Here is a 27,820-nt window from a genome sequence, read left to right on the forward strand (position 1 = left end):
CCGAGTTCACAGCTGTTCGCGATGACGTCACCACAACTGGCCGCTCGCATGGCGGACTCGCTAGCCGGCGTCTTAGGCAAGGCCAGCATTGAATTCAAGGCGGGACATGGCGAGGAGATACAACGCTTCGATGGTGGGTTGTGCTGCGGGGAACCACCACTGCCCCTTGTGTCGTTGAGAGAGTGCTGGGCCCCGTGTCCCCCACGCCTGTTCGTCGAGCCCCGTAGGCAACTCGTAGGACTGGTTCTGCCGCTGGCTTTGCTTGGTTGTGGGTGTCCTGGGTGTGCTGTGTGTGTGTCATTGTGTGTGCTGAGTGTGTGCTGTGTGTCGTGGGCGTGATGTGTCTGGTGTGTCCTGGGTGTGCTGTGTCGTGGGTGTGCTGAGTGTGTACTGTGTCGTGGGTGTGCTGTCTTGTGCGTGCTGTGTGTGTGCTGTGTGTGTGTGCTGTGTCTGGTGTACTGTGTGTGTCCTGGATGTGCTGTGTGTGTGCTTTGTCGTGGGTGTGCTGTCTTGTGTGTGCTGTGTGTGTGCTGTCTGGTGTACTGTGTGTGTGCTGTGTGTACTGTGTGTGTGCTGTGTGTACTGTGTGTGCTGTGTTCTGAGTGTACTGTGTGTGCTGTGTGTACTCTGTGTGCTGTGTGTACGCTGTGTGCTGTGTGTGTGCTGTGTGTACTGTGCGTGCTGTGTGTACTGTGTGTGCTGTGTTCTGAGTGTGCTGTGTTCTGAGTGTACTGTGTGTGTGCTTTGTCGTGGGTGTGCTGTCTTGTGTGTCCTGGGTGTGCTGTGTCGTGGGTGTGGGTATGTGCTGTGTGTGTGTGCTGTGTGTACTGTGTCTTGTGTGTCCTGGGTATGTGCTGTGTGTGTGTGCTGTGTGTACTGTGTCTTGTGTGTTCTGAGTGTGCTGTGTGTGTGCTGTATCGTGGGTGTGCTGTGTGATTGGTGCTGCGTGCTTGTGGTCTTGGCCCCTGTGTGATGCTCCACATTTCCACACGATGAGCCACTTTGTTGAGCTATCATTTGTGGCCTGGTCGCTTCTGAAAAACAAGCCAATAGCTCAGTGGACTTTACCTGGCAAGGTAAAACATAAATTGAAGCTTTCGTGACTGCAGGAATTACTCTTTGTTTCTTTCTGTAAAGTCACATAGAAATACTGTAATAGAGTAACGACGTTTCCACGGTTGCTTTCGACGGTTGCTTGTGCTGCAATCGAAACGTCGTACTCTGTTTACTTTCTACGTGACTTTACCGAAAGAACCAAAGAGTAAGGTAAAACATAGTTTTTAGTTTTACTTGTATATATTTTAAGCGATTTGACCCTGTGCACTCTTGTCGTGTTGTTGTTGTAACGTTCTGGCCCGCCCCTAGTGGACGCCTGTGACAACAGCGCTTTATAGCTTATCGGATTTCTCCAGTGAAGATAAACATGACTCTGTTTTTTTACGCTATGGGAACCTCATTTGCCAGTAAAAATATGATAATTGGTTTGTTACCCTTCTATCTGGCAACAAAACGGACACCTTTTTACAAGGAGTCATGTTTGCATAGACCGCAATACCTGCAGTCATAATACAAACAAAAGACACAACTCTGATAATGTGCACTGTCATAACTCTGTCCACTGACATAACTCTGATAATGTGCACATTATCAGAGTTATGTCTTTTGTTTGCATTATGACTGCAGGTATTGCGGTCTATGCAAACATGACTCCTTGTAAAAAGGTGTCAGTTTTGTTGCCAGATAGAAGGGTAAAAAACCAATTATCATGACTCTGTTTTGCCTGGAGTGGGTGCTCTGTACAGGATGCTGCGTCCTCGGTGTTGGCACTGCGTGTTGTGACGTGCACGCTGTGTGATGTGTCCTGAATGCTGGTTATAGTTGCTTCCCGTACATTCCGCTGACTGACATCTCAGAATCAGAATCTTTTTTTAATCCTTTATATTAAGTTCACTTGCTTGCTTGCTTGCGCGCTTACGACCGTGCAAATCTTTCGGTCGTTTTTTTACCCACTTCCCGTGATCCAATCGAGCTGATATTTTGCACACAGACTCGTTGTGCGTGACAATTTATTTTCGTGAATTTTTTTTCCACAATTTTACACTTTTTAGGAAAAAATCAATTATATTTAATTACCAATTGCTTAATGGTGGCAGGCAATCATCTGACCCATAGGTGGCAGCCATCTCAAGCCAGAGGACGAGAGGACTCTAGCCGCCACGCATATAAAGGATTTATAGTGAAAAACTTTGTTTTTACGGGTTATTTTTTATTTTGACCGAAGATATCCGATCAGCTACGAAGCTCTTTTTTTCACAGACGTCCACAGATCTCCAGAATACATCTGTTGAACACACCTGTGTTCTGTTGTCAGGAATCGAATTCGTACCAGCACCTGGGTGGCAATTGTGTTTACCGTTGTTACAGTGGAGTTGCTACGCTTTGGTAGACCTAAGCTGACTGCGAATAATATCCGGGTTTGATTTGCAGAAAGGGCGTCATCTCCTAGTGTGCTTTGCTGGATGTGTGTGCTGTGCCCTGAGTGTGAGGTGTTGTGTGTGTGTGTGCTGTGCCACAAAGTACACCTAGTATGCCACGAGCGGTTGTTTTTGTTCTGCCATAATAATAGGTGGTGTATCTTATTGTTGTGATACACTCGTCCCAATGATGTTAGTAATTGTACCTGTGTCGATTCAGTTCGTGAAATACTTTTTTAACATTGTGATGCATGTAGCGGGCTCTAGTGGCTGTAGGTGTCCTGTTACTTTTTTTACATGCAATATGCTTTTTTTTACTTAAGAAACTATAATTGATTAAGATCTACATAATTCAACTGGCAATAGAGTTATCAGTATTCTATTGTAATCTTAATTTGAATGTTTTGTAGATATTACAGAACATCATACAAAATTCCTGCTTTCCTCCCACTAATTAGACTGCCAAAAATATATCAGTATTGTAATCCTAATTTGAATGTTTGTTAATATTCCAGAACATTATACAACGTTCTTGCTTTCCTCCTTCCCACTGTACCACCTGTGAATATCGCCAATTCTTATGAGTACGTAATGAGCATATCTTTTTTTCTACATAACTAAGGCTAGAACTGTCTGGGACAACCTTTTCATGGCACTGGGTCAGTATAACCCAGTTTGGTAACTCATCAGTCGACCGAAAATGATCAACTCGCGTACTGCATGGCACTTGGCTGTGTGTATCGGTAACACGTGATATGCTGCAAAAATGCCTTTGTTAAATTACAAGCACGTGTTTCATTCGCAGTCGCCGATAACATGCTCGAATATAAGATGCACCTTTTATTAATCGTATATTAATTTCTGAATACAAGGTGATCCATTATAATGACCCGCTTCGTATATTTTCAACATGCGATTGAATATTTTAAAAGCATGCCTCCATATGTTACACAGAGGAACCGTGATAACCCTCGTGCCATCTCTTGCTCATGTATTGCACGGTGCAGATTCGGACTGCCCGATGACGGAGGCCCCGGCGGGGCCAGTCGAGGATGGCGCCCTGAGTCCACGCGGACTCCGTCACTCTGTGTCCAACCAGCTGCTGTTGGTCACGCTGCTGGAGCACCTATGCTCATTGTATGAGCGAGATCCCATAAACAAGCAGGCGCTCTTCCACGGTACGTAGCCCCGTCCGTCGAGACTTAACAAGAGTGGAACACGGTTAAGCGACACAAGACATTTCATATTGAATTGCAGCACTTAGTTTAACTGAGTTTACATTTACATAACACAGCTAACATGTCACTTGTGTTGATTTTACTGCAATTGGTCTCGGGACGGAAGAATGAAGCTTGGTGAGATTATTAGGAAAATGATTAGACCTCAACCTGTTGCTTAGAAAAAAACAGCAGTAACACATGTCCATTAATGCTCTAAATATTGGCATTTAAAAAACCCAAAGTCAATTCGCATATGAAGTATGTTTTCGAATTTATATTATTATAATTCTTCATATTATTACCAATGTTGGCTTATTAAGAGATATTTTTGTTACTTATTTTACGGTATTTTTTTTCATTACTCGCAATAGAATAATGAACACAATGGCCTCGCTCAAGGCTCGATTACCTATAATTATTTAAGATATATATCAGTGACACGTCACGTACATCATCTCGCAAGTTCATGACATAGCCCTTGCTGCACAGAGCACAAACCTGGAGAAGATTGCGAATACTCTTAAACGCTGATCTAACTTTATTGGACGCATCTTAGACTCCGATCAAATCCACCACTTGAACGGTCGTGCATCAGATGCCACCCTTCAGTTTAACACATTTGCAATGTTGTGGGTTTACAATGTTGTGGGTTTACTCTCCAACACACCGGTGTGCTGTACTCATAACGAATTAGCATGTTTTTTTTACGTGACAAATCTTACTCATTGGCTGTGTCGGGTGGTGGTGGGTTTAACGACACATATTTACTCGATCTAACCCAAAAAAAACACTTATAGATGCCACCCTTGATGTGTTCTTCTGTCGTAGCCCAGTGTGCTATGACCCCACTCCAAGATATCTAAGGATGATCACGGACATAAGCCTTAAACAGATCTGTGAAAATACCAAATAAAAAATCATCCTTCTACAGATACTTGCAGAAATTACTTGAAGCAACTCTAACTGATCGATTCAGTGGCAGAGTCGCTGTGCGCCAGCCTGGTCCGGGAGCTCATGCTCAAAACTGCTTGAATAAAGCAATGCGCATTTAACCGGAACACTGAAACCGACACCAATCCTCGGGCCCCCTGTTCTGGCTAACATTCTGCCACCGAATATGTGCAGAGACATGCAAACTGCAAAGGAGTTTACACGTTTTCTTGGCAATAACCTTGCCATCAACCAAAACCTCATCATTGTACTCAACTCCCGAACCCCTGCTGAGATCGTGCTGTCAAACATCCTTGAATCTTACCCAGATCCGGAATAATGCTGGCAAGCAGAGTGGAGCAAAGTGAACATCCAGAATAAACATGTAATTCGTGATCTAAGCATCACACCTCCTGGCTTTGACATTCGTCGTAGAAACTGGTGTGACCATCAACCGCATCTCATGCAACCCAAATCGTAGACCACACTAAACCACTGTTGTCTGATCTCATTTAAAGGAGGAATAGCAAAAAAACACAAACTCTCTCGTGCATCTCTCTCGTGGCTAGAAAACCTCTACAATGGCGTTTAGCTCCTGAACATATTTCCATGCGCAGATTAGAATAGAATTACTCATTATGAGTCTTTAATTTAATAAAGTTATATTGATAGCATTTAATTCCAGGAATCGGTTTAAAACTCATACAGTGAGGGAAAACAGTATTTGATCCCCTGCTGATTTTGTACGTTTGCCCACTGACAAAGAAATGATCAGTTTATAATTTTAATGGTAGGTTTATTTGAACAGTGAGAGACAGAATAACAACAACAAAATCCAGAAAAACGCATGTCAAAAATGTTATTAATTAATTTGCATTTTAATGAGGAAAATAAGTATTTGACCCCTCTGCAAAACATGACTTAGTACTTGGTGTCAAAACCCTTGTTGGCAATCACAGAGGTCAGACGTTTCTTGCAGTTGGCCACCAGGTTTGCACACATCTCAGGAGGGATTTTGTCCCACTCCTCTTCGCAGATCTTCTCCAAGTCATTAAGGTTTCGAGGCTGAAGTTTGACAACTCGAACCTTCAGCTCCCTCCACAGATTTTCTATGAGATTAAGGTCTGGAGACTGGCTAGGCCACTCCAGGACCTTAATGTGCTTCTTCTTGAGCCACTCCTTTGTTGCCTTGGCCCTGTGTTTTGGGTCATTGTCATGCTGGAATACCCATCCACAACCCATTTTCAATGCCCTGGCTGAGGGAAGGAGGTTCTCACCCAAGATTTGACAGTACATGGCCCCATCCATCGTCCCTTTGGTGCATCTGGCACAGAACAATGCACCACAATCTGAGCTATGTCACAAAATTTGCAAAGCACGACAATTCAAGGGAAGGAATCTGTGAAGATCAATTTCAATGAGATGTGCATCAGTGTATTTCCGATGTCAAAATTTGCCATCAATAAGATATTGCCGGATGGGTAGTCTAGACACAAGAATGCTTCTGCGTCATTTCACTGGATGAAAAATTGCAATCTGAAAACATAATACAGAGCTGCGAATTACGACACCATGTACAAACCGTGAATATCTGCGTCTGCATAAAACATTTATAAACTCCATATATATAAAATAGAGAAACTCGGTAAACATTATAGGGCAATCCCATTTCACTGGCAGATACTGGAAGATAAATAATTGTTAACTATTGCTAATTATTTTTATATTTACAAGACAGGAATATCAATACCATCAACAAACACCCAGTGGCACAAAATTGACCCTTGTATGGCATGTTTGTAATAACTGTGAAGCTGCGGAATTGTTATGTTTACAAGCACCCTCTGCCAGCAATTCTAATTGTGAAAATTTGAAATGTACGATTGAAATACGAACAGAAAAAAACATTTCTGCGTAGATGACTTTACTAGGACATTTTCCAGTTTTGGAAATAAGTATTTGATCCCCTGCTGATTTTGTACGTTTGCCCACTGACAAAAAAATGATCAGTCTATCATTTTAATGGTAGGTTTATTTGAACAGTGAGAGATAGAATAACAACAACAAAATCCAGAAAAACGCATGTCAAAAATGTTATAAATTGATTTGAATTTTAATGAGGGAAATAAGTATTTGACCCCCTCTCAATCAGAAAGATTTCTGGCTCCCAGGTGTCTTTTATACAGGTAACGAGCTGAGATTAGGAGCACACTCTTAAAGGGAGTGCTCCTAATCTCAGCTTGTTACCTGTATAAAAGACACCTGTTCACAGAAGCAATATTGCTGTTTATTTCCATGTTTCTTTGTTGAGTAATATCACGTTGCATTTGTAGTTCTGTGGCAATTTAGTTCACATATTAAGCCTTTTGCATGCTCTTCGAGATGTGATGGCATGTGAAGGTCCTTCAACGTATTAAATTATGTTCCTATGCATGCCAACAGCCATTGGTGCACACCTAATCCAACTGAAGCTGGTCTCGCCATCATCTTCTGCGATGAATTTGCCACGGTGCGGAATCAGTACAGCAAGGCTTTGTGTGACCTGCTGCGCTCCGGATCCAGCCACCTGCACACCGAGGTACTTTTAGCATCCTCTACGCTGGTGGTTCCCAACCTGTGGTTACGTGGACCACTGTTGGGCCACACAGGTTGAGGGAAGTGGTCCGTAGAACTCTCGCAGATACTATGATCAAAGAGTCGTTGTAATTGATAAATATGTCGTTGCTTTTGTGGTGGTCCACCACATTTTTATTTGAGGGTCGAGGGTGGCCTGCAGGTTCAGAAAGGTTGGAAACCACTTCTCTGCAGCTTTCATTTGCACTTTATTTCAGTATTCATGCTTATTAAGAAACAACATTATTGCAAGTCTTTTTTGATAGCACGGCCCCAGTGAGAACAATAATGTGCAATAAATGTACATGGTGATCCATTGGTAGGATACCCCATGGAATCCTCATGATGCCCTTACTTTTTTCTCATCAGGCGATTGAATACTGGATTGTGAAAACGATGGCTTCGCATCTTATAGAGGGAAAGTGCACAGAGATTCAATGAGCTTATTGAGATTGGTGGGTGATGTGTAGAGGCTGTGAAATAAAATGTATTTTACAGTAATTCTATTGTAGTTTTTGTGTGAAGTCTTTGTAATTGCATCACCAGTTTATTATACAGGCTAAATCACCCACCTTATTTAAGTGATTGTCGTGCTTTTAACAGAATGGTTTCACAGTTGGATATTAAATTGCACTGATAACGTGATAATATTGCGACTCTTGTATATCATTACGCTCTGTATATTTTTTATATTGCCATCGACTGTGTTCACTGTTGAGCAAAATTGGCGCAGGCATTGGTCGACTGCCCATCTGCATGTGTCCCGATGTCTGTGTCGTGACGCTTAGTGAACAAATAAAATTTCGATTTAAAGCTTTCGTGACTGCAGGGATTCATCTTCTTGGTTCTTTCGGTAAAGTCACGTAGAAGGGAAGTAATAAAATTATAAAAATAAACATAATAAAATAATTCTCACGACGTTTCGGCCACAACGCAAGCAGCCGTCTTCAGGTGAAAACCAGGTCTGTCGAGGCGACAGCGTCTGAATGAAACAGCACCATGCTTGGAGCGTATATTTAAGCTGGGTTGGAAGGGGGGGAAAGGGCGCCTTGACAAAAGAATTTGCATATCAAGAGGAATTTAGCATATTTATGGGAAATGCAGGTATGTGATTAGTACTACTTACAAATAAAATGTTCGCGTGTCTTTTCACAGCTGTCTCTCTTTCCTGAAGACTGTCCACGCCCATTGGCGCTACCCTCCAGGTATTATTAGGGAGAATGTAGTTATGAATTAGTTATGTTTTGTACAGTTCTGTTGTTTGCTAACATTATATACCGATTATATATCAGGCATTGATGTAAGTGACTAATTGGTATGTTTATTTGGCTAATTCCGCCTAAACAGCTCCAGGTTTCATTGTTCGAGGAGTCATTTGAGTGCTTATGATATATAGTTCATGTAAATGAGGTCAACGTTTTGTAAAAAAAAACACTTGTATTAATAATTTGGCTTATTGGCACCCGCACTGTCTGGCTGTTCTGCTTTTACAATAGGCCAGCAGATTTGTGCTGATATAGACACATATGACTTTTTAATTCCTATTCATATTGTTCAATTCATTAAATATAATTACATTCATGCACAAAATTCCAAGCCCATGCTTGTTCAGACAACATCGGGAATGGCTTATTATTGTTTATTGAATAATTGATAAAAATGTAATTTGCCTTGCACTAAGAATGTCCTTTCCAAAACAGCTCTGGTACTCCAAGCGTGTGGAATAATTAAATTAAATTATGAAATCGATTTGGTGGTGTAATGGCATCTTTCCCTTTTCTAAGGATCATAAACATGAGATGATAGCAGGACGTGCCGGGCCTGCGTGCTACACACTCCACACATGCTTAACTTGTGACCGACAATTGTTGCAGGCAGAAAGAGCAAGCTTTCCACACGCACACATCGCGTTACTTGAGCGAGTTTGAAGAGGTTTGCCGGCTTGGTCGCGGGGGCTATGGCCAGGTCTTCAAGGTATGCATTGATCCCACACCATCCACAATTAATGTTTCATAATCATTTGTTAATATAAATAGTAATTTACGACTCTCCGTAACGATGGCTTCCCCATGCCGTATCAATCTCGCAAGACGTTTAACCAAATTCACCACCTGATTTTTGCGTGAGTTGGCGAAGGGGGGCATCGGGAAGGGGGGGAGCGTGGGTGGGGGGCATGACCGATCCAGATACCATTCAACACTAATGTTAGTTGTGGCTAGGAATCCACTGACAGTCGCTTTATTCAGAGCAGATTGTGCAGATACCACTACCCTCCCACTCCCCACTTCGTTGTGCTACCAGGCACACATTCATTGTCGTAAAACTCCCTAATTGATTCACATCTGGGCCAGCGTTGTATGACTACTTGTATGCCTGTAGCATGATCTAGACAGTTGTACTTTCTTCAAGTCCTGCCAGAAGGTGGTGTTTGGGTCGCACATGTTTTGACTTAAAGCTTTCGTGACTGCAGGAATTCATTTTCTTTGGGTCTTTCGGTAAAGCCACGTAGATAGAAAAATAATAAAAAATATCACGACGTTTCGATCGCAGTACAAGCAATCGTCATCAGGTGAAAAAATATAGCTCTAACCGCTATATTTTTATTCTTTTTCTATCTACGTGGCTTTCCCAAAAGACCCAAAGAATATCACGAATGTTTGCCAATGTTTTTTCGAAACCCAAGGATTTAACTGCAAGCTCAAATTGGCGTTTGCATTAATTGCTGAACATGCCTTTGTGTGCGGTGGCCTAGGTGCGCAACAAGTTGGATAGACAGCTGTACGCTGTCAAAAAGGTGCTCATCAAGGGATCCGGCGAAAGTATTTGCAAAAAGGTTATTCCTCATCAACACAAATCTCACGTCAAACCATCTAACGTTTTAGGGGCTGTCCTAACTTTATGTTAATGTTGCATTAAGAAACATTTTTGGTGAATATAATGATTTATTCTTGAGTTGCATTTCGTGAATCCCGGTTTCAAAACCATGTTACCTTCCTTGCAGTTAAAGTTGTAGTTGCTTGTGAAAACGAATGCAAGGGCCAACATTCTTTTGTGTCCATTTTCTTCTGGCACAGCCGAGCCATCATGGATGGGGCCGTTACGGTGCAGGTTGTTTTCCACTGGCGATTAGCCATACCGTGCCAGCGCTAAACCATCATATCCTGGCCTCACAAGACATCTGAATCTGACTCGGGGGGCCAAACAGGGCCAGGGGTGGGGCTAATAACGGGTCTATTGCATGTAACATCAGTCATAAAAGTGTGAGGACATAGGATCAGCACGTCATTTGCATGTGACTTCTCCCGTTATTTGCATGTGACATAATTGTCACTGTTCGGCATCTGCAATAAAAGCAATAAAACTTGTGCCTCCTGAGCTGCACCGGGCTGGTTCGGCACGAGTCCAGAACGACTCGGGTGTAGAATGCAAAATAGGTAATTTTGCAGCAGTTTTCAAACTCGACGCTGTGTGTTAGGTGCTGCGGGAGGTAAAGCTGCTGGCCGGACTGCAGCACCTGAGCATTGTGGGCTACCACGGCGCATGGTTGGAGTTGCTCCAACCTCCTACTCTAGCAGGTACTTGACATGATATTGACTGGAGAAACAGTAAAAGCCGACCATCCTGAAGACATAACGTTACCTCTCCAGTGTTGCCGCTTGTTTGAAGTGGAGAGACCAAGTACTACGAAAGCACTTGCGAATGGCAACATCACCCCTCGCACTTTCCTGTTTTTTTTTTCCAGCCAGCCCAGGCCTCCCGGCATACTGGAGCTGGCTTCTCATTATTGCTGGGGACGTCGAATTGAATTGAGGCCCGTTTTTCCCTTGTGGCTGCTGCGGCAAGAACGTCAATGCAAATTCTATCCAATGCAACAGTTGTAAAGCTTGGTACCACAAACGCTGCGCTACTTTAGCCCGCATCCCCAGTTCAAATTCCGGCTGGTTCTGCAAATATTGTACATCATCCACTCCAACAACTCCACCTTGCACAACCACACTAGCACCACTACCTCATCCATCGCAACCACCGTTTCAACCACAACAAAACATCCACAACAAAAACGACCTCCGAATCCTTCAACTAAACATCAACAGCATCAACAACAAATATCTTGAACTCAGCACCTTCCTACAACAAAACTCCATTAATATAGGCGCTATCCAAGAAGCAAAATTAAAATACACTTCTCGCCCGCCCAACTTAAATTTTTTTACTTTCCTCCGTCGAGACCGACCAACAGCTGGTGGCGGTCTAGCTTTCCTCATCCATAACAGCATTCAATTTGAAGAAATTAAATTCCCAATGCTTCCTTCTGATATCACCACAGAAGTCTTAAGCGTCCTTATCAAATCCCATCTAGGCTCACTATAATTAACGTCTACAATATCTGGCTTCATGCCACTCGACAACGCATCCTTCCACAAAGCTACTCAAAGCCCCTGCACCTGCTAGGAAAATAAAATCCACCTTGCTTTCCTTCAGCTCTGCCAACGTGCAATCTACTTTAAACGCTCTTCCACCAAATAGCACCACCAAATAAATGTTTAACCACTTGCACACCGCTGCCACCATACACTGCCTGAATGCCTACAAGCCCCCAATGTCATGCTAGGGGGTTGGCCCCCACCCACAGCAGACGACGAAAAATCCCTGACCCGGGCAACTCGCACAAAACTGGCTCAACTCCGTTCAGGTTACTGCTCCATGCCAGCCGATTAACCAAAATCGAATCGACCCACACAGCCCCAAACTGCTGCCCTTTGTGCCAAGCAACGCCAGAAGACGTCTCCAATTTTCTCAGTTGCCCAAAACGCAGACCAAAAATTTAATTGATTGATCTCAGGCTAAACCCTTCTAAAGTGGTGACACAATGCCACCTATAAACAGAAGGTGCGAGAAAAACAACAACATAACGTTACGATCAACACTAATTATAATTGTGTAATGTGCACTTTTTATTGAAGATAAAAATCATCATTGTCATATGTTGACATTGTGGCTAATCACATTGACTTTTGTTGGGAATTTTTAACACTGAGAGGGTTTCCTTTTGTATGGTTTGAAGGCTGTCTCACTGCATCGTCGTCCGCTTGTGTTATGGCTGTGAGTGGTCCATTGGACTCAGCCACTGAGAGGTAAGCACGTGGTTAAACCTGAACACGAACAAGCAAAAGCTCTCCGATGTGTTTTCGGGTTGCACAGCGTGCCCTTCGCCATGATGTTGGATATTTCGCTCCCAAATGCTGCGAGCTTTTCCAGCTCCTAGCATGTGGTGTAAAACGTCGGACATTTTGAATGACATGCCATACATACCGAAAACACAAACGTGGGTTATACAGCACGCTTGCAAAAAATATGCAAGAGTCATAACACAATTAATGTCTGATTTAAACAAAAACTGTAACAAAATGTGTAGTTCAACTTACTTTTCCTCGAAATTTTGTTTTTGTTTGTCCGTGAAATTATATTTTAATTGCGTAGTGTAGTAGTTACAAAACGTGTAGTGTTTTATATCACGTTAATCTGTGTTAAATGGCATTCATTTTGTGTATTCTTGTTGCAGTGAAGCAAAGATAATGAACGCCAGCTCCGATAGCATTATCTTCCAGAGTGCCTCTCAATCCTCAGAGAAACAGACCACGGATACACCACCAGCAATTGCACCTGATCCAACTCTGCAACATCCACCCGAGCATGTGAAGCAAGTAGAGAATAAAGAGACCCTGAACCATAAGGACCTAAATCAAAACTGTGTTGAGCTGCTGGCATCTCGCAGCCTGCCAAGTGCAGAGGCAGGTTGCCAGAGAAATGTTGGCTGGTGTCCACCTGGTAGATTTTCTTCATGTCACGTGCCTTCTCTGGTCCAGGCCCATGATGGCTTAAACAGTGAGAGCCACGACAACAACGGCAGCAATAAGAATGGTAAAAACAAAAACGAGCGTTCTGGGAGAAAAAACGAGCATTCTGGGAGCAATGGCAAACCCACAAACCTCAGAAAGGAGTTGTATGAGAGCAACAGCAAGCTTGTTGGGAGTAATAATGAACTTTCTGAGAGTAGTAGTGAGCAATCTGAAAATAGCAACACCAGTTGGACTCCAGGGTCTGACAGCAAAGATGGGAGTTCGTGGCGAGAGATGGCTTGTATGAAGGTAAACATGCACTCGCGCGCATTTATTGGTGTTATACTAATAAGACTAATAACACTAATTGAGACTATTTCATGTAAATATGGATAATATAGGGTCTGATTTACTCGTGTACTACTTAATACAATGGTTGTTAGGCTCGTTTCAGCTACTTCGTGTGAATATTCAGCATGTCACTATCCATGAAATATATCTTTAATTATCTTATACCACGAATGAAGCAAACATTTAAAAGCTCAATGCGATGGTTTTACTCTGTGGCCGTGATGGAGGTTTTAAAGCCCAATCTCGTTTGCAGAGGGACCTTCACCTCGTCCTGTACATCCAGATGCAGCTGTGTGAAAGGTCCCTCAAAGAGTGGCTCATGGATCGGAATGCCCTTTGTGAGCGTTTCCAGGACTCAGCAGAGGGCGCCACTGCCCTTTCTGGCAAGTTTCTGCATTACCCCGTGGCACTATTAGTAATTACAGCAATGAAGGATTGCTAAACCGCCTTGTGGTCCTGTTAACGTGTTATGAATTTGCAGGGCATTTTATGATTTGTAATAAAAAGTTCTTATTATATAATTCCTCATATCCGAGAATAAGACGTGATTATTACAGCTGCTGTTTAGCTTTAAACCAGAGTATAAATTGAATTGTATAAATAAGACGTGAATGACTCTTTTTGTTTGGCTTTCAATTCTCTCAGTTGGTAAAATAATTGTCTTGGATGTCGTTTAAGAGCCAGACCACCCAAACCAGTGTGGAGTTAACCCTCCTTCTGAAAGCATGTCTCTGTGTATATATCTTAAATGTATACATCGAGCTATGCAGACAGATTTCATCTCTTGGGATTAATCATGGGGACCCCTTTCATGAATAGTAGAAATATTAACCTTTTTGTAAATGGTTTGAGGTTAAACGTTTAGCACATTTTAGCCTATTTGTATCCACACAGCCATATATATGAACATTATTACTGTAACTTACAAAAGCTTCTCAAACACTTGCAGTTAGAGGTCAAGTGATGCATAAATTAACATAAATTCCTGTAGCTCATTATAACATGCATCAAATTGCTTGTGCAAGGTTCAAAGTCTTTGATTTGGAATGTCACGTATAATGGGATTACATAACTCACTCCCAGCTACTAGAGGCCACAACGTTTAATACAGTTTTTTCTTCAAATAATTATTCTTGAATCGAACACTGACGCTGAATCGTGACAATGAATTTAATTTAAAATGAGGCAAAATGTGCTACCCCATAGAATATGTGCTACCCCTAACAATCATTATAACAAGGCATGCTCTGTCCGCTGCTGATTGAAGGCCTTCCTAAGTTGTCACCATCTTTCATGGTCCCTCAATACAACAACCCATACAGCTCCTTATACATTAGCTGACACTGAGTATATTTTTTACCAAATATAATATTGTCATTTCCAAATAACAGGCAATTTTTTCTTCAATATTTTTTATAATTCAATACAAAATCAACTAGCATTTTCTTTTACAGGTTAGAGGAAGCACACAATTATTAAAAATATATTAATTAACATTTCTGGCTACCATTCAATCTGCACTGAGCAACATGGTGATGTGTGACCAAACAACCCAATGTGGGAAGACCTTCATCCAGCAGTGCATTGACAAAGGGCACAACATAAATGTTTAACATACAGTACTATACATATATTATATACAGTGGTACCCTGGAGATCGAACTTAATTCGTTCCAGAAGGCCATTTGAACACCGATTTGTTCCAACACCGAATTAATTTTCTCCATAAGAATGAATGTAATGACATTAATTGGTTCCAGACACGAGAAATATCTCATTATAAAGCATTTTTACACGAAGTTTACAGTTATTACATGCATAAAATCATACAAAAAAACAAGAAACACAATAAATGGAATAAGTGAATAAATATATGGAATAAATTTAATAAATGAACATTGAACTTCAATTTACCTGTAGTAAGGATAGTTGATGGTTTGAGTGGAAGGTGGTGAGGAGGAGGTAGTAAAACCTTTGTCTGGGCAAGCGTCACGCACGCTGGGCATACGCGTCTCAGCCGTACAGGTTCTTTCAAGTCGCGATTGCCCGTTCGACCTCCGAATTTCGTTCAGTTTCCAGGGCAAAAAATGTTCGGAAATATCGTTCGAACACCTATTTGTTTGAGTTCTGGTGCGTTCGATCTCCGAGGTTCTACTGATTACCATTATGGCATCGCAGAACCGTGAGGGATGGTAGCAGATCTGGGAGAGCTTCATTAGTGGATTGAACATGGATGATGATGGTGATTACTACTATATAGTGACACATCTGCATATATAATTGATGAGTTTTTTTTTTAGTGTTAAAGGAAAGTTTGATTTCTGCAGCCTTCTGTATCCTTGTTGTTACAGGCCAGTCGTCCTAATCACGAGCACGTGTACCATTCACTCTTTGTTTTGGCAATGGACAGGGCGATATGCACTGGTGGATGGGAAGCAGACCACTCGAATGTTTCAGCAACTGCTGGAGGGAGTTCATTACATCCACTCGAGGGGTATCATGCACCGTGACCTCAAGGTTTGACAAACACTCTGCATTATCCTCTTTGCAAAATCTGCCTGTCTTCTACAGCTGCATGAGCACATCATCCATTGTTACAAACGCATTGTGTTTTCATAATGGCATGACGTGCATCAATAACATTTATCGCATTCTTCACAGTTTCCAGATTGTATCGTCTCTCTTATTGCGTGAACTGAAATAGTAATTACGAATGCACAACACATTGTAAAACTTGAGCTGGGGTATTTAATCGATACAATCTTGAAGGGCTGACTGTTACAACGAAATTAGACCAATTGTGAATGTGCTAACGTGTGGCCTCAAAGTGCACCTAGTCTGGCACAAGTGCCGTGGTGACGTCACCGCCGCTTAGTGCCGAATGCTGGTTGTTATTGCTGCTGTTGGGAGTGTGCGGTGAGGACTTGTGTTCGATCGCCCGTGACACTTTTATTACAATGTGTACCACTGCCTAGCAGGGTTTTTATTTCATCCAGCTCCTCTGTATTTGTGATAGTCCCCCCCCATTGTGAATCTATTAAGTTGAACTATTCTGCAGCATGTGTGCGTCTGTAAAATTAACCACTTTTGGGGACTCTGATGTAAACAAAAAGCTTTCTCCTTCATAGCCAAGGAATATTTTTCTCCATGGACCGGACCACCACGTGCGCATTGGAGACTTTGGGCTGGCTTGCCAGGACATTGTATATGAAGACCCCAGGCTCATGCGTGCCGGTAAACCTCTTGCAATACAAACCTGAAGTCACCTGCTTAGTAGTATTATGCTGTTTTCCCTCCTTCGCGTAAATGTACATTCCGGAAAAGAAGTTGAAATGTCTCTCCTAGTGTTTTAAAAGTTTAGTAAGCATTTACAGAAATTGCTTATGCAGATTTAAATTGTTCCGGTTATTTGCCTTTTCACAATATATTTCAAGTCCATTAGGCGTCCTCTGGTCTAACACCATTTGAGACGAGGCTCAAAAGAAAGCTGTCTCTGGTGTGGACCAATCAGTTTCAAGGACAATGCATATATTATCAGAGTATGTTTTTTTGTTTGCTTTCTGACCACAAAGCATCGTGGTTAATGCAGACATGATTCCTTGTAAAAGATTTCAGTTTGGTGTTTTAACATCTTAACACCTGTTTTGTTGCCAGAAAAAGGGGAAAACCCTATTATAAAATATTTAATTCTTATGGAAATATTTAATTATCATGGCGTCGTACCAAAACACACACACACATAGCTGCAGGCTCAGATACAATCCAATACATTTAATGGTGATGTCATAAATGTTCTGAATGTGGTAGACAAACAATATGCCAACATTTTATTTTTTAACAGGGTAGAGGGGTTGGCACGGTGGTTTGTGCACTCCATTATGAACCCAGCCACACCTGTGTTTTGATTCCTAGCCACTGCTCATATTCGTGGCAAGTGATAGCTGAACCAGTCCCGGGCCTCTCGTTTACTAAACTGCATTCACCAGCATGGTGATATCTGGTCAAACATCCTCCACGATCAACACGGCCGTGGATTGAAAAGTAGTTTTTTGTATTTGGAAACATAATTTGTTTATCATTGCTTCTAAGTTTTTTTTTTCATTTAGAATTATTTTTGGAGCACCCTATAAAATTAGTTGAGAACATTCACATTTTGGACTGTGGGGATGTGATGTTAATATTTAATATTTATTTTTGTACTCGCACCTTCAAGTTGTGATAGTATGACGAGTTGCGCTGCCCACATGCCAAACTCGCATGGATATTACCTTGCTTGTGGAAATGGGAATTTGTCGAATCGTTTCACCCAAGTAGGCTTCCTGGAGAACGCAGATGGCACGCGTCAACAACTGATGTGCACTTTTGCCGTACTGTGACCACAGCCAGTGCGTTCCAAGCCAGTGTGTGTGCGTGCTGTAATGTGGCCACAGCCAGTTTGTTCCAAGCCAGTGTGTGTGGGTGCTGCAATGTTGCCACAGCCAGTGCGTTCCAAGCCAGTGTGTGTGCGTGCTGTAATGTGGCCACAGCCAGTGTGTTCCAAGCCAGTGTGTGTGGGTGCTGCAATGTTGCCACTGGCAGTGTGTTCCAAGCCAGTGTGTGTGAGTGCCGTATTGCGGCCACAGCCAGTGTATTATAAGCCAGTGTGCGCGCATGCCCTCCCTTAACCGACCAAGCATTTATTGTTATCTGAGCCATGCGAAACAGTCAACTTAATTATTTCACCGTGCAAAGGCCATGATTTTGCACAAAAAGTAATTTCTTGACTATGCTACATTTCTAAGCGGGTTAATAGCGTTGCAGAGACAAACGTGCATTAAATATGCATGCAAAGGTATGACGTTCATGCCTCTTGTTAATAATGCATTGAGTAATGCATACTTTCGTGTGACAGTTGTAAGCGATGTCCATGAAACATGGATGCAAAATTAAAGAGTCATCCTCTCTATAGTGTTGTATGAGTGTAGTGAAAGCTTAATCTTTGTTCAAATAAGATATTCATTCTGATCTGTTATATTCAAAAGAGTGGAAATATGCGACATTTTATGTTTATTTAAATTATTGCTGTTCTAATAAAATAACATGTTCTAATTATTCCAGTGCTTTAATGTAATTTAAGATATGAAGTTGGACGGATGATGCAGAAACCGATATCAATTTGTTGGCATACCTATTTTGCAATTGGCAGCCGTCATCATAATCATGAGGAATCTGTCCAGTTTCTTGTATACGTTGTTTGAAAACTTGTCCTGAGCCCAATGATTCCTGTGCACATCACACAATAAGGCTTAATGACGAATGGGATAGGTTAGCATTCGAAGCAACAAAAAGGGCTCGTGATATTTAAATATATTGAGCAGAAGACAAGCCCACTTCCTTCAGCATTGACCTTGCTTTAGAGTAAAATCGGATGAGTACACGAATAGTGTGGAATAGCTTGGCGTGGCTTCTGTTTCAATATCATTAAGCCTCCTTTGCCAGTACCAAAATGTAATAATAGGATTTTTTCCCCCTTTTTTCTGGTAACAAAACTGAAATCTTTTTACAAGGATTTATGTCTGCATTAACCACAATACTTGCAGTCGAAATGCAAACAATAACACTATGATAATATATGCATTGTCCTTGAAACTGATTGGTCCACACCAAGGGATGACTTTCCTTTGTAGTTTCAAGGACAATGCATATATTATCATAATATGTTTTTGTTTGCATTTCGACTGCAAGTATTGTAGTTAATGCAGACATGAATCCTTGGAAAAAGGTTTCAGTTTTGTTGCCAGAAAAAGGGAAAAAATCCTGTTATTATTATTATTATTCTGTTTCAATGTTAACCTGTTTCCAGAGTTTATAGACCTCAGAAATTGGCACAGAATACATTTTTCTTTGCCTCAAGATATTATCATGCTGTGGCATTGGCAAGCCGCTCTGTCCTCTCAGGTAGCATCTGAAGAATGAAGCTATAACACACTCGTATTGTGTCTTCTTACTGGTAATTTGAGCATGATAGCGATTGATTTAATGAGCCATACTAGGAGCCAGTTGTTCAGTCTTTAATCTCCACTCAAATTACCAGCAAGACACCAACTGCTGAGCATTATTCGTGCGCAACACCACCAATGCCCTGAACACAAAAAAAGATCCCATCTCTAAAACAGACCGTAACATAAGAGCTTAATAGCGAGCGAGATACATTTCGATGTCACGCGATTATTACCCGCCTAACACACAATGCACTTCTCTGCCTTGACAGGTGCTGAATTTGCCAGTAGCGCTCACACGTCCGGCGTGGGCACTACCCTGTACGCGGCTCCCGAGCAGCTGTCGGGCTCCCACTACGACTTTAAGGTGGAGCAAAGCATCATTCCGCATTCTCTCATCAGCAGGGATGATAATGGCAACAGCCGACCCAAGTATTTCTTTACGTGTGCTCGCATAATTATCATCGTCATCAACATCTAGGTACGTTGAACTTCTTTCGCACCGTACGTAGCCAACCGCGCTAATCGGAGGTGCGGGGGGGAAGGACAACATTAGCTGTAGTCAATCCACTGCTTAGACGTAGGCCTCAAACAAGCCTCTGCTGTCTCCTGCAATCTTACGAAGTAACAGTCCACCGAGCACCTGCACACAAGCTGAGTCAGGTGGACGTACTTCGCATGTTTTAAATTCCTTGGATGCCCCCTCCCATCACTGTTGTTGATCATCAGCCATCATCTTGCCTAAACCGACTTATTTAACCTCCCTATGGTTTCGAATCGACGCGTTCCTCTTCCCTCAATGTAATTCCAAGCACTCATATCTGCATGTTTATTTGCATACTTTTTGGCTGTGCTAACCTACTGTGATGTAACTTTAATTGCTCAGATTTTGATTGTTAGCTCTTGCAATTGGTGTTTGCATCTGGTGGGGCCCATACACGGAGTTATATTGGAGAAGAGAAGCTGCTGGCCATAGGATTGAGCATACCAACCACTGTGTGTGCCGTGCTTCTCAGTATAGCTGCTCAGTTTGGTCATTTGCTGAAAAAACATCTGCAAAGAATACCTTTGTGTTTGCATTTCACCATTGTGGCACACACGGCAAAGTTGAATGGAAAACAATGTTTGCACATCTCTGTATTTTGTATATCGCCTAAGCCATACAACATTTTCGGGGGCACACCCATAGTTGAAGAACAGGGTTTTTTGCATGGGACCATGAATGGTTAAGATAAGTGCATTTTTAAATGTTTCTCCGTGTTTTACCTGTATTGGCACTTGACCTTCTCTTGTCACAGTTGCCATGGTTATGTGTTCTGGCTATAACCTGCAGATATTGTAGTAAAGTTACACTTCAAATTAATAAATTCTGTTCTTCTGCACGATGCGTATACGTTTATGGTGGTGTCATTATAAACGGCCTGTAACCATATCACCCAGAATGGGCTACATCTCGTCATAATCTGAGAGTCAACTAAATAAATATTCATTAGTATATGTATGTTTAACTTCTTCTGCACCGTACATGGCCAACCGTGGTAATTGGAGGTGTTAGGGAAGGCCAACAAACTGAATACACAAAGCAGTTCTAAAGTAATTAGTTTTAAATCTGTATTTAAAAGTGCATCGCTCCAGTGGCTTCCTAATATTGGAAGGAAGAGCGTTGCAGACAGCCGCAGAAGCGCATCTGAAAGGGGCACGTTACAGACAATATGCCTCTTTATATCCATCTCTTCACGTATGGTGCGAAAGAAGTTCAACATATACAAAAACATTTTTACAATTCCCATTCACCACACAGCCTTCTGGAAGTGATGCTTTTCAGGCAGCATTGGTTTAATATAAAAAAAAAAAACCTTCACCGGTTTCGACATTCAGTATGTCATCAGCAGTTAGGCTTGCTTAAACCATTGCTGGTGCACTGTCAGATGTTCTAAAAAAGAACGCTCTCTGATTTTTTGCATCAGGTTCGATGCAAAACTATAAAATACATAACGCAGCTTCCCAAAGCTCAGCAGATTTGAACCTGGATAGTGGTTGGATGAGTCACCACCATGCACAAAGAGGTTGGGCAGTGGACTACAGTGCAGAAACATCTATTGTTGGACTGTACTTCTGTGCTCCCACACCTATTCTTCCCGCCTTCACCTACCTGCAGTTACCGTGTGGTGAAGTAAGGTGAAATGACCTCCATAAAACGTTCATGGCATGTGGAGGCCCTCATACAGCAGTGTATTGACAAAAAGGGCTTTACATGTGCATTATTAAGAACATTAATGTAACTGAAGAGTTATATGGGGAAACACTATTTCAGGCAGTTATCCTTTATGAAAATTAAAAAAAGTCTTCATCAGCAGCATACAGCCAATATTCCTGACACGTAAACATTCAACTGTGTAGCTCTGACGTGTTTCCCAGGTTGTGCCGCTCGTTGTGTCCGGCATGATGTCTTAACGTTTCGCCCCACGCTCTGGGAGCCAAATTCAGTTCCTTCAACAGCTCCCGGCATGTGGAGTAAGGTCTTTCCGCAGCAGTAACACTCCACTGTGTTCCGCGTGTGTGTGTGTGACAGTCGGACATGTACAGTGTAGGGATCGTGCTGTTCGAGCTGTTCCAACCGTTCGGGACAGAGATGGAGCGTGTGAAGACCATCCAGGAACTTCGGGGTGGAGTTGTCTCCGGCCCTTTCACAGCACAGTGGCCCGAACAGGCCAAGTACATTGGCCTCCTGACTCAGGATGACCCTGCCGCGCGTCCTACCCCGCAAGACATCCTCACCACAGACCTGATTGTTAACAAGGACCAGGCAAGCACCCCTTCGCTCTACGTTGTGAAGTGCTTTGCGTTGCGCAATAGTCGTAAATCGCAAGCAGCGTGTGTGTACGTTCATTATTGGGAATGTGCAGTCAGGAGTATCGCATTTCTAGTAATCTTATCTCTTACGACAGTGCCCATTTTTCTTCTTTTTGAAGGAAGGCCTTACGTTACATATTTTTTTGTTAAGGAGGTCTTTTAAAGATCGTACAAAAGTGTGTGTTTTTGTCGATGCTTCTAAATTTATGCCAATGCAGTCCCAAACATTGTATGTGAATGTTTGCGTAGACCATTGCTAAACACACGTCTCTTCAATATTGGCGTCATCGTGGAGAATATAAATAACAACATGACGAGCATACGTGTCTCCTTCATACATCTCTCTCCACATTCGACAGTATTTAAAAAATATATAACATATTTTTAGTTAATAATTACACATTGAAATCCACATCAAAATTACAGGGTGTTAGACAGTAGGTGGTGTAGAGTATGAAAAACCAGCAGGACAGAGGCTTTAAGCTGTCCAGGTTGTAGACGTGTGGGCTCCATGCAAGCGATACCCATTATTGAAGTAAAACGCAGTTAATGCCATTGTTTGGTGCAAAGAGTCAAAAACCTGGTTGGGCATCGATGTTGGTAATTTTTGGGGCACAATGCCTCACAGTGAGAAGTTTGTGGGTTTGATTCCCGACTCGGGCACTGTTCTGTATGGAACTGTGCCTGTTCTTCCCCAGGTTTTCTAGTTTCGTCCCATAAAAAAACATACTTATCTGGCATTGGCATAAACATCACAGTTTTGAGAAATTACCTGCAAATTACTCAACTGGGATGACACGCAGTCACATTTCCCTCTACTGCAAACCATTGGTAGGACCCTCCTGAAAATGCCTTCGGATTCAGTGAAGCTTTCCTGGGTAAATAAGCATCATAATAATTTCTGATACAAGGATGCAATAGTTTTTTTTATTGTAAACGGTGTGATGAGATTTCCCAACGAGCACAAAAGGATGCGAATCCAGCTGAAGCTGAATTTTATTATGTTTTATTTGTATTATTTTATTACTTCCCTTCTACGTGACTTTACCGAAAGAACCAAGAAGCTGAAGCTGAATATCTTCTTGTTTCTTCTGGCAAGGCCAGACCGGCTATGATCAAAGTGTGTTTAGTTTGCCCATCGCCTCGCCCCCACAAGTGTAAAGTAAGCATGTGTTGCTTATATGAGAACTGTCCTCACATAAGGTTTGGTTATATCCAGCTTCTACTATATATAAACATTATTTATTAATGAAATACAGAAAATGCAGATTGATTTGAGAGGCATGGGAAACCAGCCAGAACTGGCACCAATAATTGTCCAAGCTCTGCGTCCCTATATTTATTAGGGCGTTTAGCCAACCCCATTAACAAGACTGTGTACATGTGGAAAGAAACCAGAGTACCCAGAGAAAACCCTAATGCATACAAGTGGAATAGCAATGCAAGTGTATCAACTTGCTGTACTATCATATCGTGACAACCCCCCAGGGGATTGTGACCTTAAAACTCAGTAGGATTCAATTTTGATTTAAAGCTTTCGTGACTGCATGGATTCATATTCTTGTTTCTTTCGGTAAAGTCACGTAGAAGGGAAATAATAATACAATTAAAAAAGTATAAAACAAATAAAAATTCTCACGATGTTTCGACTGCAACACAAGCAATCGTCGTCAGGTAGGATTGTTACTTTCAGGATTTGTGTCATCCACCAACCCTCGCCTCCACAGTGCTGGATTCGAGGCGTGGGCCACCAGCGCCCAGCTAAGACTAAGAAAACAAATGACCTTTGTTAATGTTTTGTATCCATTCAGGTTATCGTCAGCCTGCAGAGGCAGCTGTCGCAGAAGGACGAGGAGTTGGCCCGCCTGAAAGCCCTGCTCCAGAATAGAGAAGAAACCATCCGATGGCAAGAGAGGTCCATTGTCATGCTCAAGCATGGTTTAATATTTGCAAAGAACCTCAAATCTTAACAACAAACACACAACTACAACAGATAGAAACCTACCAACAACGAGTTCAGAAGCAATGTTTAATTTGGGATTTGTATAAATAGCTTTTATTGCCGCAGCACGTGCACGAGTATGCGTGTTTATGAACCGGGACACATTATATTCGAGCTACGGACCATTTAACTTTAAAGGGCTATTAACCACTTGGCAGTTGAAACGATGAGCAGTCTCTTAAATGCCCTCCATATCTATCCACCCAACAGTAACAACACGTTCCTTCAGAGTGGGCAGGTAGGAATTTGGTCGGACAGCGCATTCGTGCACGACAGAAAGCTCGCGGTCACGTGACGCACTTCAACCAATCCGGGAGCGTACATGTCTTGGGAGGGGCGTTGCACGACAGACAAATAATCCCTGGTGGGCAGTGTGGAACTGTTGTTCCTACCTGTATAAATGTGTACATCACAGTCGATCAGCAGCTGACTTGTGAGTAAAAGTAAGAGTAGTCACCGAAAATGTCGGGCCAGGATGGATGAGGAGGCCAAATAGCCTAGAGGGGCTGCATAATGCCAGCAGTGGCATGAGCTATAAATTGCGGGATTGCACCTTTAATTAAGAACATTAACCTTCGTAGCATTGCTGCTCTGCTACAATCTGACGCTCATTTTTTTTTTGAAACCTCACAATTTTCAATCTTGTACATGTGAACATGATAGAGCACCATAAATCCCCAACCTTATCACAATGTGAATGTATTCAACTATTCAAACGAATGTGTATACTCCTGATACATGCATAGGCTCATGCGTGTGACAATCGATTATGATTCATGCAAATTGTCTACGAATGTTTTGCTTTTGTTACATTTATAAACTACTTGTTACATATATAAATTATAAACACAAGTACGCATGATTCGATGCTTGTATTGTGAGCATCAGAATGTATTATAATTGCCGAATCCATCATATGCCCATTGTTGTGCATATCGGGTTTTAAACTGGAAAAAAAAACTGCATGGCTATCTTTTCGATCATTGTTTTGCGTCATTTAATCTGCATAGCAATACTGTATATATTTTCTGAAAGTTATTTAAAAAATATTGTTATTGACGGATGTTTGGTTTGTACGATGTATGTTTCTTTTATGACACTTGATGAGGCTATGCAGTGAGGAGATGTGAAACCATTTTTGGGGGGGCGGGGGGGGGTGCAGTGCTGTTTGTTATTCATCACTCTTACCTCGTGTGACTGACTGAGCTATGGTCGGTATTGTAAACTATAACAGAACCAGGAACGGAGAATATGGGATCTTCAAACTCATCTCCATCCTCACAGCTGCTCATTTATGGCTTTACTGGATTCAGAAAGTCCAAATCTACAAAATGTGAAACATCTGCGTACACGCAAACATTCTAAGTGTTTGCTTTTTATATCAATATGTTTATTTAAAAGTAATTATTCACAGCTTTTTGTTCTTTTACTGGATGAAGGCCTCACCACATCTTTAAGTAATGTAGGTACTTTCACCATACTTCACACAAGTGTCGGTTGAGATGGGGGCCTAAGGTATCTCTTGCTACTGATGTTCGCCATCGCCAGCAATCGATAAGGTCACCAGGAATCGATAAGGTCACCAGGAATCGATAAGGTCACCTGGTTCATAGTTACGTGCGCCAACCTCTGGGCTACCACTATGTGTTTACTGTAAAATAAACACGCATTTTTTTGTGCAATTGCTGAGTACGATTTTTTTTATTAAAAAAAGGTTGCTTTTGATATTTCATACCAGCATTTCCAAGAGAATGGGAACGTCCATAATTGGTCAAACCTGCTGACTGCGAGCACCTGGGGCCGTGTAATAACGAGCAAATGTTTGCATGCATAGTGGCGTTTCTGACCAAACAAGGACATGCTGACTAAACATTGACAGCACAGAAATGTGAGAGGCATTCAAATCCTGATGGATTTGTAGCTTATTTTTTGTTATTGTCTTCATGCTTCAGACAAAATAGACACACAAAAGAAGCACGTTATTTTTCGGGTGGGAGATGGGAATTTAGGGGTGGGGAGTGTCGATCAGCGACATGAACTACCTCGAGTATTTCTTATGTGTCCAACGTGACATGAAAAGCTTCTTAATTGTAATCAGGGCTCTGTACGGCACGTGGAAAGTGCTAATCAGTCAGACGCGTGCAGAGGGAGATGAGAATTAGTTTTTGAATGAGGGAGATTTGTCAACATGGGAGAGGCAGTATTACATGGTGGGTCGCGAGGACTGGAGTATGTACAAGAACACCTGGTCCAGTCCCGGGAAGCAAATGCCCCGATGCCCAATACAATATTTAAATGTGTCTATATAACGTAACTACATTGGCATATAAACAAACGAATCTGGGAGAGGGATGGTTCGAGTCGGACTTGTCACCACACTCCTTGGCAGATGGAATCGGGAACAAACACAGCATTGCTCCGATGTGTTTTCGGGTCATTGCCGTGTTATTCGGCATCATGCACGACGTTGCACTCCCAAGTCCTGCGAGCTTCAGAAACAACTGGAATATTCTTCAAGAACTGAAACTAAATAGTCAGTTTCTGCAGAAGCGTACGTGGCTCTGGGAGTAAATCGTCCAATGATACAAACCGGAAAACGCACCGAAAGAAATTCACTGTTTTACACGCGCGTGTGTGTGTGTGTTAGTAAAGCCGGTCCTTGCGAACAACGAGTACTTTATTTTGTTGATTGCGACATCCTCGGTGGGGTGACATCCTCGCGGAAATGTAACAGCAGCAGTCAGCAGCTTTGAGCAAACACGTGGCAGAGTGCCGCTGGCCTTTTTAATTGTCCGCACATCGGCAAGGCAGTGGATGTGTGTGTATGTCTTTTCCGTCTGTTCACGTCCAAACCACAAAAGGCGGCTGTCGGAATGCTCGAACGAAATGTGCCCATCTCAATGTGCGACACGTCTTCTTAGAAAAACACCGATTTAATCAGGGAGGCAAGCGGAGGGGTGGGGCAAGTTAGACAAACGAGATGTTGCAGACGTATTGACAATGCTTTGTTGCTGAGATCACACCAAGGCCCAATATTCAAATATGCTCAAAATGTCCCCCCCCCCCCCAATATATTGCTATAAAATAGGTTTCTGTTTATATGATTGTGGTTATGGTTGTACTTTATTAATCCCTAATCTCTGCCATTACATACAATAAAACAAGAAAAGGTAAAAAAACAGAGAAATGTAAGTCCATCCTATGTGTTAATTTAGTTTTCAAATTTTTACATTTTTTCTGGGGGGGGGGGGGGGAGACCCCCACACCACCTGGAAGATTTGGTCCCCCCCAATGTTGACTCCATGGCTACGAACTTGGATAACACCATCAATTACGCGCACAATCTGGTCGCAACCCTGGTCTGCGAAAACAATTGACGCCGCAGAGTAGGCTTACAAATTTATTGTTTTGAATTTTTGTTGGGACATCAGTTCTTAGCTCCCGATCTACATAATCATTGTCACTGTGTACGAACTCGCGCTTATTTTCGACGAAGCAGCCTTCATAGCACGTGTGTGCTATAAAGGCCATTGCCCGAAACGTCGCCAAATAGTATAAT

General features: G+C 42.2%; 1 protein-coding gene across 1 annotated transcript; it reads left to right on the forward strand.

Moving 5' to 3' along the window:
* On the forward strand, window positions 1–25,936 carry LOC133350900 (eukaryotic translation initiation factor 2-alpha kinase 1-like). The gene is given in 17 exon segments (XM_061565738.1): window positions 1–133; window positions 3,482–3,652; window positions 7,067–7,108; window positions 7,111–7,202; window positions 8,393–8,442; window positions 9,112–9,211; window positions 9,990–10,070; window positions 10,713–10,812; window positions 12,303–12,372; window positions 12,801–13,386; window positions 13,682–13,811; window positions 15,839–15,945; window positions 16,557–16,662; window positions 19,679–19,773; window positions 21,979–22,212; window positions 24,071–24,226; window positions 24,228–25,936. Coding segments are annotated over 17 exon segments (2,313 nt in total). The 5' UTR covers window positions 1–21; the 3' UTR covers window positions 24,309–25,936.
* Window positions 25,937–27,820: the final 1,884 nt, after the last annotated feature.

This window comes from Lethenteron reissneri, chromosome 35 (assembly GCF_015708825.2).
Source record: "Lethenteron reissneri isolate LAM-NWPU_2019-01 chromosome 35, ASM1570882v1, whole genome shotgun sequence".
In the NCBI taxonomy this organism is placed as follows: Eukaryota; Metazoa; Chordata; class Hyperoartia; order Petromyzontiformes; family Petromyzontidae; genus Lethenteron; species Lethenteron reissneri.